Source organism: Oncorhynchus keta, unplaced genomic scaffold, assembly GCF_023373465.1.
Source record: "Oncorhynchus keta strain PuntledgeMale-10-30-2019 unplaced genomic scaffold, Oket_V2 Un_contig_351_pilon_pilon, whole genome shotgun sequence".
Lineage (NCBI taxonomy): Eukaryota > Metazoa > Chordata > Actinopteri > Salmoniformes > Salmonidae > Oncorhynchus > Oncorhynchus keta.
This window is the reverse complement of record NW_026287297.1, coordinates 97,555-111,617: the sequence shown is the minus strand read 5'-3', so window position 1 is coordinate 111,617 and position 14,063 is coordinate 97,555. Positions and strand designations below refer to the sequence as shown.

General features: G+C 45.3%; 1 protein-coding gene across 1 annotated transcript; it reads left to right on the top strand.

Annotated features, from left to right (window-relative positions):
- The first annotated feature begins 11,848 nt into the window (after nt 1–11,848).
- On the top strand, nt 11,849–12,771 carry LOC127924027 (ladderlectin-like). The gene has a single exon (XM_052508365.1). The coding sequence runs from the start codon at nt 11,908–11,910 to the stop codon at nt 12,466–12,468; it is 561 nt and encodes a 186-aa protein (XP_052364325.1). The 5' UTR covers nt 11,849–11,907; the 3' UTR covers nt 12,469–12,771.
- The last annotated feature ends 1,292 nt before the right edge of the window (nt 12,772–14,063 follow it).

The following is a 14,063-nucleotide window of genomic DNA, read 5'->3' as shown; positions in this document are numbered from 1 at the left end:
TAACTAGATCACCTCTCTGTCTTTCTGACTGAGTAACTAGATCACCTCTCTGTCTTCCTGACTGTAGTAACTAGATAATCTCTCTGTCTTCATGACTGTAGTAACTAGATCACCTCTCTGTCTTCCTGAGTGTATTAACTAGATCACCTGTCTTTCTTCCTGACTGTAGTAACTAGATCACCTCTCTGTCTTTCTGACTGTATTAACTAGATCACCTCTCTGTCTTCCTGACTGTAGTAACTAGATCCCCTCTCTGTCTTCCTGACTGTATTAACAGGGATGCTGGCCCATGTTGACTCTACAAGGTGTTGAAAGCGTTCCACAGGGATGCTGGCCCCATGTTGACTCTACAAGGTGTTGAAAGCGTTCCACAGGGATGCTGGCCCATGTTGACTCTACAAGGTGTTGAAAGCGTTCCACAGGGATGCTGGCCCATGTTGACTCTACAAAGTGTTGAAAGCGTTCCACAGGGATGCTGGCCCATGTTGACTCTACAAGGTGTTGAAAGCGTTCCACAGGGATGCTGGCCCATGTTGACTCTACAAGGTGTTGAAAGCATTCCACAGGGATGCTGGCCCATCTTGACTCTACAAGGTGTTGAAAGCATTCCACAGGGATGCTGGCCCATGTTGACTCTACAAGGTGTTGAAAGCGTTCCACAGGGATGCTGGCCCATGTTGACTCTACAAGGTGTTGAAAGCGTTCCACAGGGATGCTGACCCATGTTGACTCTACAAGGTGTTGGCAAGCGTTCCACAGGGATGCTGGCCCATGTTGACTCTACAAGGTGTTGAAAGGGTTCACAGGGATGCTGGCCCATGTTGACTCTACAAGGTGTTGAAAGGGTTCACAGGGATGCTGGCCCATGTTGACTTTAATGCTTTCCACAGTTGTGTCCAGTTGGCTGGATGTCCTTTGGGTGGTGGACCATTCTTGATACACACAGGAAACGGTTAAGCGTGAAAAACACAGCAGCCTTGGAGTTCTTGACACAAACCAGTGCGCCTGGCACCTACTACAATACCCCGTTCAAAGGAACTTAAAATACACTATCTATACAAAAGTATGTGGACACCCCTTCAAATTAGTGGATTCAGCCGTTTCAGACACCCGTTGCTGACAGGTCTATAAAACTGATCACAGCCATGCAATCTCCATAGACAAACATTGGCAGTAGACTGGCCAGTACTGAAGAGCTCATTGATTTTCAACGTGGCACCGTCATAGGACAAGTCAGTTTGTCAAACTTACTGCCCTTCTAGAGTGGCCCTGGTCTACTGTAAGTGCTGTTATTGTGAAGTAGGAAACGTCTAGGAGCAACAACGGCTCAGCTGCGTTGTGTCCAGTTGGCTAGATGTCCTTTGGGTGGTGGACCATTCTTGATACACACAGGAAACAGTTGAGTGTGAAAAACCCAGCAGCATTACAGTTCTTGACACAAACCGATGTGCCTGGTAGACTACCATACCCCGTTCAAATCACTGAAATCTGTTGTCCTGCTCACTCACCCACTGAATGGCAACACAATCCATGTCTCAATTGTCTCAAGGCTCCAAAATCATCATTTAACCTGGTCTCCTCTCCTTCATCTTTAACCCGTCTCCTCTCCTTCATCTTTAACCCGTCTCCCCTCCTTCATCTTTAACCCGTCTCCTCTCCTTCATCTTTAACCCGTCTCCTCTCCTTCATCTTTAACCCGTCTCCTCTCCTTCATCTTTAACCCGTCTCCTCTCCTTCATCTTTAACCCGTCTCCTCTCCTTCATCTTTAACCCGTCTCCTCTCCTTCATCTTTAACCCGTCTCCTCTCCTTCATCTTTAACCCGTCTCCTCTCCTTCATCTTTAACCCGTCTCCTCTCCTTCATCTTTAACCCGTCTCCTCTCCTTCATCTTTAACCCGTCTCCTCTCCTTCATCTTTAACCCGTCTCCTCTCCTTCATCTTTAACCCGTCTCCTCCCCTTCATCTTTAACCCGTCTCTTCTCCTCCATCTTTAACCCGTCTCCTCTCCTTCATCTTTAACCCGTCTCCTCTCCTTCATCTTTAACCCGTCTCCTCTCCTTCATCTTTAACCCGTCTCCTCTCCTTCATCTTTAACCCGTCTCCTCTCCTTCATCTTTAACCCGTCTCCTCCCCTTCATCTTTAACCCGTCTCCTCTCCTTCATCTTTAACCCGTCTCCTCTCCTTCATCTTTAACCCGTCTCCTCTCCTTCATCTTTAACCCGTCTCCTCCCCTTCATCTTTAACCCGTCTCCTCTCCTTCATCTTTAACCCGTCTCCTCTCCTTCATCTTTAACCCGTCTCCTCTCCTTCATCTTTAACCCGTCTCCTCTCCTTCATCTTTAACCCATCTCCTCCCCTTCATCTTTAACCCGTCTCCTCTCCTTCATCTTTAACCCGTCTCCTCTCCTTCATCTTTAACCTGTCTCCTCTCCTTCATCTTTAACCCGTCTCCTCTCATTCATCTTTAACCCGTCTCCTCTCCTTCATCTTTAACCCATCTCCTCCCCTTCATCTTTAACCCGTCTCCTCTCCTTCATCTTTAACCCGTCTCCTCTCCTTCATCTTTAACCCGTCTCCTCCCCTTCATCTTTAACCCGTCTCCTCTCCTTCATCTTTAACCCGTCTCCTCTCCTTCATCTTTAACCCGTCTCCTCTCCTTCATCTACACTGATGGAAGTGGATTTAGAAAGTGACACCAATAAGGGGTCAAAGCTTCCACCTGGTCAGTCTGTCATGGAAGTAGGTGTTCATAATGTTCTGTCCACTCAGTGTCTGACAGGATGTTTATTTATGTAATGATGTTAGTCATTTAGCAGACGCTCTTATTCAGAGTGACTTACAGGAGCAATTAGGGTTAAGTGCCTTGATTAAGGGCACACCGGCAGGGGATTCGGACTCTTAACCACTAGGTTACCTGCCACCCTTTGCGTTCAATGTCGATGTTTGACTTGTTTGTGTATCAGCAAATTGACCTCATCTCATTGCAACACTGCGTCCATGTTGCATCACACAGGAGTTTTCAAAGAACCTTTAGTCAAGGTGAGCTTCTCACCCACTCAGTCTGTCTTACCAAACTTCCTGGTCTAACTTATTAACTTAATACTCTTATTGACCGTTGAAAAGATTCAGTGGAACTCACAGGGAGGGTTGGGGCATGACTTTCAAACCAAAATATTTTATTTTATTTGACTTTTTTAATTAGAACATTTAAATGTACAACAGAAAGTTTACAATTTATACGATGACATTAAAGTGACAGTTCAGCCATTTGAATATATTATGGATAAGGAATCAGAGTGTCTGCAAGACCCCCCCACTCACACAGGAACATTTACCCTGCACCCCCTCCCCCTCACACACAGGAACATTTACCCTGCACCCCCCCCCCCACACACACACACCACACACACACAGGAACATTTACCCTGCACCCCCCACACACACACCACACACACACAGGGACATTTACCCTGCACACCCCCCCCTCACACACAGGAACATTTACCCTGCACACCCCCCCTCACACACAGGAACATTTACCCTGCGGTTAAAGCTTATGTCCACTGTACAGCCGGAGATCACTATGTATACAGGTAAGAACAGGGACATTGCCCCTCCGTGTGTCAACAGTATTGGAATAGTAGAGAAGAGACTTTGTAACTACCGTGACCAAGAAGAGGTAGAGAATGAAATTCACTCAATACTCTATTGGCCTTTAAAAGACGATATACAGGTGTTTCTATTCCAGACAGCCCACTAGGTGGGAGGGCCTGGGAGAACCCTGGCATTATTATATATACAGGTGTTTCTATTCCAGACAGCCCACTAGGTGGGAGGGCCTGGGAGAACCCTGGCATTATTATATATACAGGTGTTTCTATTCCAGACAGCCCACTAGGTGGGAGGGCCTGGGAGAACCCTGGCATTATTATATATACAGGTGTTTCTATTCCAGACAGCCCACAAGGTGGGAATGCCTGGGAGAACCCATTATTATATATACAGGTGTTTCTATTCCAGACAGCCCACTAGGTGGGAGGGCCTGGGAGAACCCTGGCATTATTATATATACAGGTGTTTCTATTCCAGACAGCCCACTAGGTGGGAGGGCCTGGGAGAACCCATTATTATATATACAGGTGTTTCTATTCCAGACAGCCCACTAGGTGGGAGGGCTTGGGAGAACCCATTATTATATATACAGGTGTTTCTATTCCAGACAGCCCACTTGGTGGGAGGGCCTGGGAGAACCCATTATTATATATACAGGTGTTTCTATTCCAGACAGCCCACTAGGTGGGAGGGCCTGGGAGAACCCTGGCATTATTATATATACAGGTGTTTCTATTCCAGACAGCCCACTAGGTGGGAGGGCCTGGGAGAACCCTGGCATTATTATATATACAGGTGTTTCTATTCCAGACAGCGCACTAGGTGGGAGGGCCTGGGAGAACCCTGGCATTATTATATATACAGGTGTTTCTATTCCAGACAGCCCACTAGGTGGGAGGGCCTGGGAGAACCCATTATTATATATACAGGTGTTTCTATTCCAGACAGCCCACTAGGTGGGAGGGCCTGGGAGAACCCTGGCATTATTATATATACAGGTGATTCTATTCCAGACAGCCCACTAGGTGGGAGGGCCTGGGAGAACCCTGGCATTATTATATATACAGGTGTTTCTATTCCAGACAGCCCACTAGGTGGGAGGGCCTGGGAGAACCCTGGCATTATTATATATACAGGTGTTTCTATTCCAGACAGCGCACTAGGTGGGAGGGCCTGGGAGAACCCTGGCATTATTATATATACAGGTGTTTCTATTCCAGACAGCGCACTAGGTGGGAGGGCCTGGGAGAACCCTGGCATTATTATATATACAGGTGATTCTATTCCAGACAGCCCACTAGGTGGGAGGGCCTGGGAGAACCCTGGCATTATTATATATACAGGTGTTTCTATTCCAGACAGCCCACTAGGTGGGAGGGCCTGGGAGAACCCATTATTATATATACAGGTGTTTCTATTCCAGACAGCCCACTAGGTGGGAGGGCCTGGGAGAACCCATTATTATATATACAAGTGTTTCTATTCCAGACAGCCCACTAGGTGGAAGGGCCTGGGAGAACCCTGGCATTATTATATATACAGGTGTTTCTATTCCAGACAGCCCACTAGGTGGGAGGGCCTGGGAGAACCCTGGCATTATTATATATACAGGTGTTTCTATTCCAGACAGCCCACTAGGTGGGAGGGCCTGGGAGAACCCTGGCATTATTATATATACAGTTTCTATTCCAGACAGCCCACTAGGTGGGAGGGCCTGGGAGAACCCTGGCATTATTATATATACAGGTGATTCTATTCCAGACAGCCCACTAGGTGGGAGGGCCTGGAAGAACCCTGGCATTATTATATATACAGGTGTTTCTATTCCAGACAGCCCACTAGGTGGGAGGGCCTGGGAGAACCCATTATTATATATACAGGTGTTTCTATTCCATCAGCCCACTAGGTGGGAGGGCCTGGGAGAACCCTGGCATTATTATATATACAGGTGTTTCTATTCCAGACAGCGCACTAGGTGGGAGGGCCTGGGAGAACCCTGACATTATTATATATACAGGTGTTTCTATTCCAGACAGCGTACTAGGTGGGAGGGCCTGGGAGAAGCCTGGCATTATTATATATACAGGTGTTTCTATTCCAGACAGCCCACTAGGTGGGAGGGCCTGGGAGAACCCTGGCATTATTATATATACAGGTGTTTCTATTCCAGACAGCCCACTAGGTGGGAGGGCCTGGGAGAACCCTGGCATTATTATATATACAGGTGATTCTATTCCAGACAGCCCACTAGGTGGGAGGGCCTGGGAGAACCCTGGCATTATTATATATACAGGTGTTTCTATTCCAGACAGCCCACTAGGTGGGAGGGCCTGGGAGAACCCTGGCATTATTATATATACAGGTGTTTCTATTCCAGACAGCCCACTAGGTGGGAGGGCCTGGGAGAACCCTGGCATTATTATATATACAGGTGTTTCTATTCCAGACAGCCCACTAGGTGGGAGGGCCTGGGAGAACCCTGGCATTATTATATATACAGGTGTTTCTATTCCAGACAGCCCACTAGGTGGGAGGGCCTGGGAGAACCCTGGCATTATTATATATACAGGTGTTTCTATTCCAGACAGCCCACTAGGTGGGAGGGCCTGGGAGAACCCTGGCATTATTATATATACAGGTGTTTCTATTCCAGACAGCCCACTAGGTGGGAGGGCCTGGGAGAACCCTGGCATTATTATATATACAGGTGTTTCTATTCCAGACAGCCCACTAGGTGGGAGGGCCTGGGAGAACCCATTATTATATATACAGGTGTTTCTATTCCAGACAGCCCACTTGGTGGGAGGGCCTGGGAGAACCCATTATTATATATACAGGTGTTTCTATTCCATCAGCCCACTAGGTGGGAGGGCCTGGGAGAACCCTGGCATTATTATATATACAGGTGATTCTATTCCAGACAGCCCACTAGGTGGGAGGGCCTGGAAGAACCCTGGCATTATTATATATACAGGTGTTTCTATTCCAGACAGCCCACTAGGTGGGAGGGCCTGGGAGAACCCATTATTATATATACAGGTGTTTCTATTCCATCAGCCCACTAGGTGGGAGGGCCTGGGAGAACCCTGGCATTATTATATATACAGGTGTTTCTATTCCAGACAGCGCACTAGGTGGGAGGGCCTGGGAGAACCCTGACATTATTATATATACAGGTGTTTCTATTCCAGACAGCGTACTAGGTGGGAGGGCCTGGGAGAACCCTGGCATTATTATATATACAGGTGTTTCTATTCCAGACAGCCCACTAGGTGGGAGGGCCTGGGAGAACCCTGGCATTATTATATATACAGGTGTTTCTATTCCAGACAGCCCACTAGGTGGGAGGGCCTGGGAGAACCCTGGCATTATTATATATACAGGTGATTCTATTCCAGACAGCCCACTAGGTGGGAGGGCCTGGGAGAACCCTGGCATTATTATATATACAGGTGTTTCTATTCCAGACAGCCCACTAGGTGGGAGGGCCTGGGAGAACCCTGGCATTATTATATATACAGGTGTTTCTATTCCAGACAGCCCACTAGGTGGGAGGGCCTGGGAGAACCCTGGCATTATTATATATACAGGTCTTTCTATTCCAGACAGCCCACTAGGTGGGAGGGCCTGGGAGAACCCTGGCATTATTATATATACAGGTGTTTCTATTCCAGACAGCCCACTAGGTGGGAGGGCCTGGGAGAACCCATTATTATATATACAGGTGTTTCTATTCCAGACAGCCCACTAGGTGGGAGGGCCTGGGAGAACCCTGGCATTATTATATATACAGGTGTTTCTATTCCAGACAGCCCACTAGGTGGGAGGGCCTGGGAGAACCCTGGCATTATTATATATACAGGTGTTTCTATTCCAGACAGCCCACTAGGTGGGAGGGCCTGGGAGAACCCATTATTATATATACAGGTGTTTCTATTCCAGACAGCCCACTTGGTGGGAGGGCCTGGGAGAACCCATTATTATATATACAGGTGTTTATATTCCAGACAGCCCACTAGGTGGGAGGGCCTGGGAGAACCCTGGCATTATTATATATACAGGTGTTTCTATTCCAGACAGCCCACTAGGTGGGAGGGCCTCGGAGAACCCTGGCATTATTATATATACAGGTGTTTCTATTCCAGACAGCCCACTAGGGGGGAGGGCCTGGGAGAACCCTGGCATTATTATATATACAGGTGTTTCTATTCCAGACAGCCCACTAGGTGGGAGGGCCTGGGAGAACCCTGGCATTATTATATATACAGGTGATTCTATTCCAGACAGCCCACTAGGTGGGAGGGCCTGGGAGAACCCTGGCATTATTATATATTCAGGTGTTTCTATTCCAGACAGCCCACTAGGTGGGAGGGCCTGGGAGAACCCTGGCATTATTATATATACAGGTGATTCTATTCCAGACAGCCCACTAGGTGGGAGGGCCTGGGAGAACCCTGGCATTATTATATATACAGGTGTTTCTATTCCAGACAGCCCACTAGGTGGGAGGGCCTGGGAGAACCCATTATTATATATACAGGTGTTTCTATTCCATCAGCCCACTAGGTGGGAGGGCCTGGGAGAACCCTGGCATTATTATATATACAGGTGTTTCTATTCCAGACAGCGCACTAGGTGGGAGGGCCTGGGAGAACCCTGGCATTATTATATATACAGGTGTTTCTATTCCAGACAGCGCACTAGGTGGGAGGGCCTGGGAGAACCCTGGCATTATTATATATACAGGTGTTTCTATTCCAGACAGCCCACTAGGTGGGAGGGCCTGGGAGAACCCTGGCATTATTATATATACAGGTGTTTCTATTCCAGACAGCCCACTAGGTGGGAGGGCCTGGGAGAACCCATTATTATATATACAGGTGTTTCTATTCCAGACAGCCCACTAGGTGGGAGGGCCTGGGAGAACCCTGGCATTATTATATATACAGGTGTTTCTATTCCAGACAGCCCACTAGGTGGGAGGGCCTGGGAGAACCCTGGCATTATTCTATATACAGGTGTTTCTATTCCAGACAGCCCACTAGGTGGGAGGGCCTGGGAGAACCCTGGCATTATTATATATACAGGTGTTTCTATTCCAGACAGCCCACTAGGCGGGAGGGCCTGGGAGAACCCTGGCATTATTCTATATACAGGTGTTTCTATTCCAGACAGCCCACTAGGTGGGAGGGCCTGGGAGAACCCTGGCATTATTATATATACAGGTGTTTCTATTCCAGACAGCCCACTAGGTGGGAGGGCCGGGGACAACCCTGGCATTATTATATATACAGGTGTTTCTATTCCAGACAGCCCACTAGGTGGGAGGGCCTGGGAGAACCCTGGCATTATTATATATACAGGTGTTTCTATTCCAGACAGCCCACTAGGTGGGAGGGCCTGGGAGAACATTATTTGGCTCATCGAAGAGGAAAACCTGAAAGTTGTTTTGTCTATATTCAAGCCAATTTATATTCACGCCAATTTGTTTGATGAAGCCTGGAATAAGAGAAGGCACAAAGTAATACAATCAGATTGTAACCCTAACCTCAACCCCAACCACATTGCTAATCCTTCCCTTAAGTGGTACACACACACACACACACACACACACACACACACACACACACACACACACACACACACACACACACACACACACACACACACACACACACACACACACACACACACACACACACTGGGCTCCTGAGTTGTGCTGCAGTGGTCTAAGGCACTGCATTTCAGTGCAAGAGGCACCACTACAGTCGCTGGTTCAAATCCAGGTTGCATCACATCTGTCCCTGAGTCCCACAGGGCGATGCACATACCCCGCCGGGGTAGGCCGTCAATGTAAATAATGATTTGTTCATAACTGACTTGCCTAGTTAAATAAACATGACACATTTATTTTTTTTTCTGATTAAAGAAACAAAAGCTGAAATAAATCATTCTCTCTACTATTATTCTGACATTTCACATTCTTTAAAAAAAGTGGTGATCCTAACTGACCTAAAATAGGGAATTTTACTAGGATTAAATGTCAGGAATTGTTTTGCTGGGGGCAGTATTGAGTAGCTTGGATGAATAAGGTGCCCAGAGTAAACTGCCTGCTACTCAGTCCCAGTTGCTAATATATGCTCGGAACTTTCTAAAACTGTTTGAATGATGTCTGTGAGTATGTCTGTGAGTATAACAGAAATCATTTGGCAGAGAAAAAAATCCAACCAGGAAGTGGGAAATCCGAGGTTGATCGTTGATCGTTTTTCAAATCATTCCCTATTGAAGATACAGTGGGATATTGATCATGTGGGGCCGAATGAGAGGGGAATGAGTCAGGTGTATGGCAGAGCGCCACGAGCTGGTCACGCGCATTTCACGTGTTGCAGCTGCGTTCCATTGCTTCTTTTTTGCCCCTTCTCGTTCACGTGAGAGCGACAGACAAAGGAATTCTACAGACAAAGGAATTCTACAGACAAAGGAATTCTCCGGTTGGAACATTATTGAAGATTTATGATAAAAACATCCTAAAGATTGATTCTACACTTCGTTTGACATGTTTCTATGGTAACGTAACTTTTGGACTTTGTCTGCAACTGGTGAACGCGCTTCTTGAGTTTGGATTTGTTTACCAAATGCGCTAACACAAGAAGCTATTTGGACTTAAATGATGGACATTGTCGAACAAAACAAACATTTATCGTGGAACTGGGATTCCTGGGAGTGTAACGGCTTTCTGTGGAAGAAGGTGAGGACCAAGATGCAGCGTTGTACATCATATTTGTTTATTGTCACTGAACACTAAATACAAAAATAACAAAGGGACAGTCCTGAAAGGTGAAAAACACTAAACAGAAATTAACTACCCACAAAACCCGTGGGCAAGAGCTACCTAAGTATGGTTCCCAATCAGAGACAACGATAGACAGCTGTCCCTGATTGAGAACCATACCCTACCAAAAACAAAGAAATACATAAACATAGAAAAAAGAACATAGAATGCCCACCCTAGTCACACCTTGGCCTAACCAAAATAGAGAATAAAAGCCTCTATGGCCAGGGCGTGACAGGGAGTGCATTCTGATGAAGGTAAGTGAATATTTATAATGTTATGTCTGACTTCTGTTGACTGCACAATATATGGCGGATATCTTCTTGACTTGTTTGGTCTCTAAGCGGCGTACTCAGATTATTGCATGGTTTACGTTTTCCGTTCCGCTTTTTTTGAAATCTGACACAGCGGTTGCATTAAGGAGAATTGGATCTAAAATTCCATGCATAACACTTGTATCTTTGATCAACGTTTATTATGAGTATTTCTGTAAAGTGATATGGCTCTCTGCAAAATCACTGGATGTTTTTGGAACTACTGAACATAACGCGCCAATGTATACTGAGATTGTTTTATGTAAATATGAACTTTATCAAACAAAAAATACATGTATTGTGTAACATGAAGTTCTATGAGTGTCATCTGATGAAGATCATCAAAGGTTAGTGATTAATTCTCTTTATTTCTGAATTTTGTGACTCCTCTCTTTGGCTGGAAAAATGGCTGTGTTTTTCTGTGACTTGACGGTGACCGAACATAATCGTTTGTCGTGCTTTTGCTGTAAAGCCTATCTGAAATTGGACACTGGTTGGATTAACAAGAAGTTTATCTTTAAAATGGTGTGAAATGCTTGTATGTTTGAGCAATTTTTATTATGGGATTTTGTTATTGCCTGGAATCATGTTGATTCTTCGTATTCGGTGGGGGGAGCTGCAACTCAATATTAGGAAGGTGTTATTGTTTTGTACACACTGGAAACTGTTGAGTGTGAAAACCCAGCAGCGTTGCAGTTCTTGACATGAACATGTGCATCTGGCACCTACTATCATACCCCGTTTAAAGACACTTAAATCTATTGTCTTCACCCTCTGAATGGCACACACACAATCCATCTCTCAGTTGTCTCAAGGTTCCAACATATTTGTTTAACCTGTCTCCTCCCCTTTATCTACACTGATTAAAGTGGATTCACCTGGTCAGTCTAGGTCATGGAAAGAGCAGGTGACCTTAATGTTTTGTACACTCAGTGTATATTTGCCAAAAGGATTAGGATACATTTGCCAACATGATATAGAATCAGTGTCAACATGTTTTTTGGTACATTGGAATCAGTGTCAACATGTTTTTTGTGCTTCGTCCTTGTGGCTTGGTGAGCTGCATGTATAAAAGTGTTCCTCTTTCTCAAGCTGAACAGAACCTACAGACCACCTGTGATTCCTTCTCTGACAGGAAAAGATTACCATGGAGAAGTTGGCCATCCTTCTGCTTCTGAGTGCTGCCATTGCACTGGGCGACGCAAACCTGACCCAGCTGCTTGGTTTAGAACCCTTACTGAAGACTGAGGTGGAACAGACTCCTCCTGTCGGGGCTCAGGTAGCAGCAGTACAGCAGGGGACAAAGGAAATGTCATGTCCCTCAGACTGGCACCCATATGGATCACGCTGTTTCAGGTTTGTCAGCATTCTGCAGTCATGGTCAGATTCTGAGCAAAACTGTTTGGCACTTGGTGGAAACCTAGCATCCGTGAATAACCTTTTAGAGTACCAGTTCATGCAAGCACTAACAAAGAATACCAATGGCCACTTACCTGATACCTGGATTGGAGGTTTTGATGCAGTCAAGGAGGGCTTATGGATGTGGTCAGATGGGTCCAGATTTGACTACACTAACTGGAACATTGGTGAGCCCAATAACGCTGGAGAAGGAGAGGACTGTCTGCAGATGAACGCTGCAAGTGAGAAGCTCTGGTTCGACGTGCCCTGTGAGTGGAAGTTTACATCTCTCTGTTCCAGAAGAATGTAGGCTAGGAAATGACCCAGCCACTTCAACTCTCACCTCCAGGGGTCAACAGTCTACTTCACCTCTCACCTCCAGGGGTCAACAGTCTACTTCACCTCTCACCTCCAGGGGTCAACAGTCTACTTCACCTCTCACCTCCAGGGGTCAACAGTCTACTTCACCTCTCACCTCCAGGGGTCAACAGTCTACACTTCAATACTAAAAACCAAGATCTGTCACTCACTGCAGCTCACCATTACCTAAACTTGTGATGAAACTGTGTGATGTTGCTAATCCTGCTTTTGAAATTAAAGATAAATGACTGAATAGTTGTTCTTCATTTCCTATTGCTTAACTAGTTGTCATGGCACATCAGTTAGTCAATGGTAAGATATTATAAACGAGACAAAGACAATCTCTCAATAACATGAACCTGCATCACTAAAAATAATTGATACATGATAAAACCTTATCATACTGTTAATAATGATTAACTCTCTTCCTAACAGACCATTAGTTTCTGAATGGTTTAGATGCAGGAAATTCCAGTTATATAACTATTAACATGAATTATCAGCTTTTTAAAATAGTTTATTAATGCATTTTTTATGGTTTAGTAATTATGCATAAAATTAATAAATACTTAGTAGATATTCAATGAATTATTTATTTATTCAGGTTAACTAATGCATTAACTAATGTACCCTTATTGTAAAGTGTTACCGTTCCCTGTCTTTCATATCTGAGGCTAAATCCATGAGAGAGAGAGAGGGAGAGAGAGAGAGATTTTATTTCTCCATAGAATGAAGGACTGAAGATTAAACAGGGAATGTGTCAAGAGAGAGAGAGAGAGAGAGAGAGGAGAGAGAGAGAGAGAGAGATAGAGAGAGATAGAGAGAAAGAGAGAGAGAGAGAGAGAGAGAGAGAGAGAGAGAGATTTTATTTCTCCATAGAATGAAGGACTGAAGATTAAACAGGGAATGTGTCAAGAGAGAGAGAGAGAGAGAGAGAGGAGAGAGAGAGAGAGAGATAGAGAGAGATAGAGAGAAAGAGAGAGAGAGAGAGAGTGAGAGAGAAGGGTCCCTCACACAACAATAAGATAGGGAGAGACCTGGGACTGGGATGTTCTCCGTGTCCCAGGCAAGGTCTCCCCGGATCTGGCTCAGACAGATAGTCTGTTATCAAAACACTAGACACATTGTTCCCAAACGTTGATTCTGATTAAAACCACACACAGTATTATAATATAATCATTGAATGAGTCTAACACTTACACACATGTGTTATAATAATCTAATGATTCAAATTCATTTCCTACAATCACATGGTATCAGACCTATGGTTTCATACAATCACATGGTATCAGACCTATGGTTTCATACAATCACATGGTATCAGACCTATGGTTTCATACCATCACATGGTATCAGACCTATGGTTTCATACAATCACATGGTATCAGACCTATGGTTTCATACAATCACATGGTATCAGACCTATGGTTTCATACAATCACATGGTATCAGACCTATGGTTTCATACAATCACATGGTATCAGACCTATGGTTTCATACAATCACATGGTATCAGACCTATGGTATCATACCATCACATGGTAT

Excerpts from the sequence above, each read along its gene's own strand:
- LOC127924027 (XM_052508365.1), top strand. The coding sequence starts at position 11,908 with ATGGAGAAGTTGGCCATCCTTCTGCTTCTGAGTGCTGCCATTGCACTG.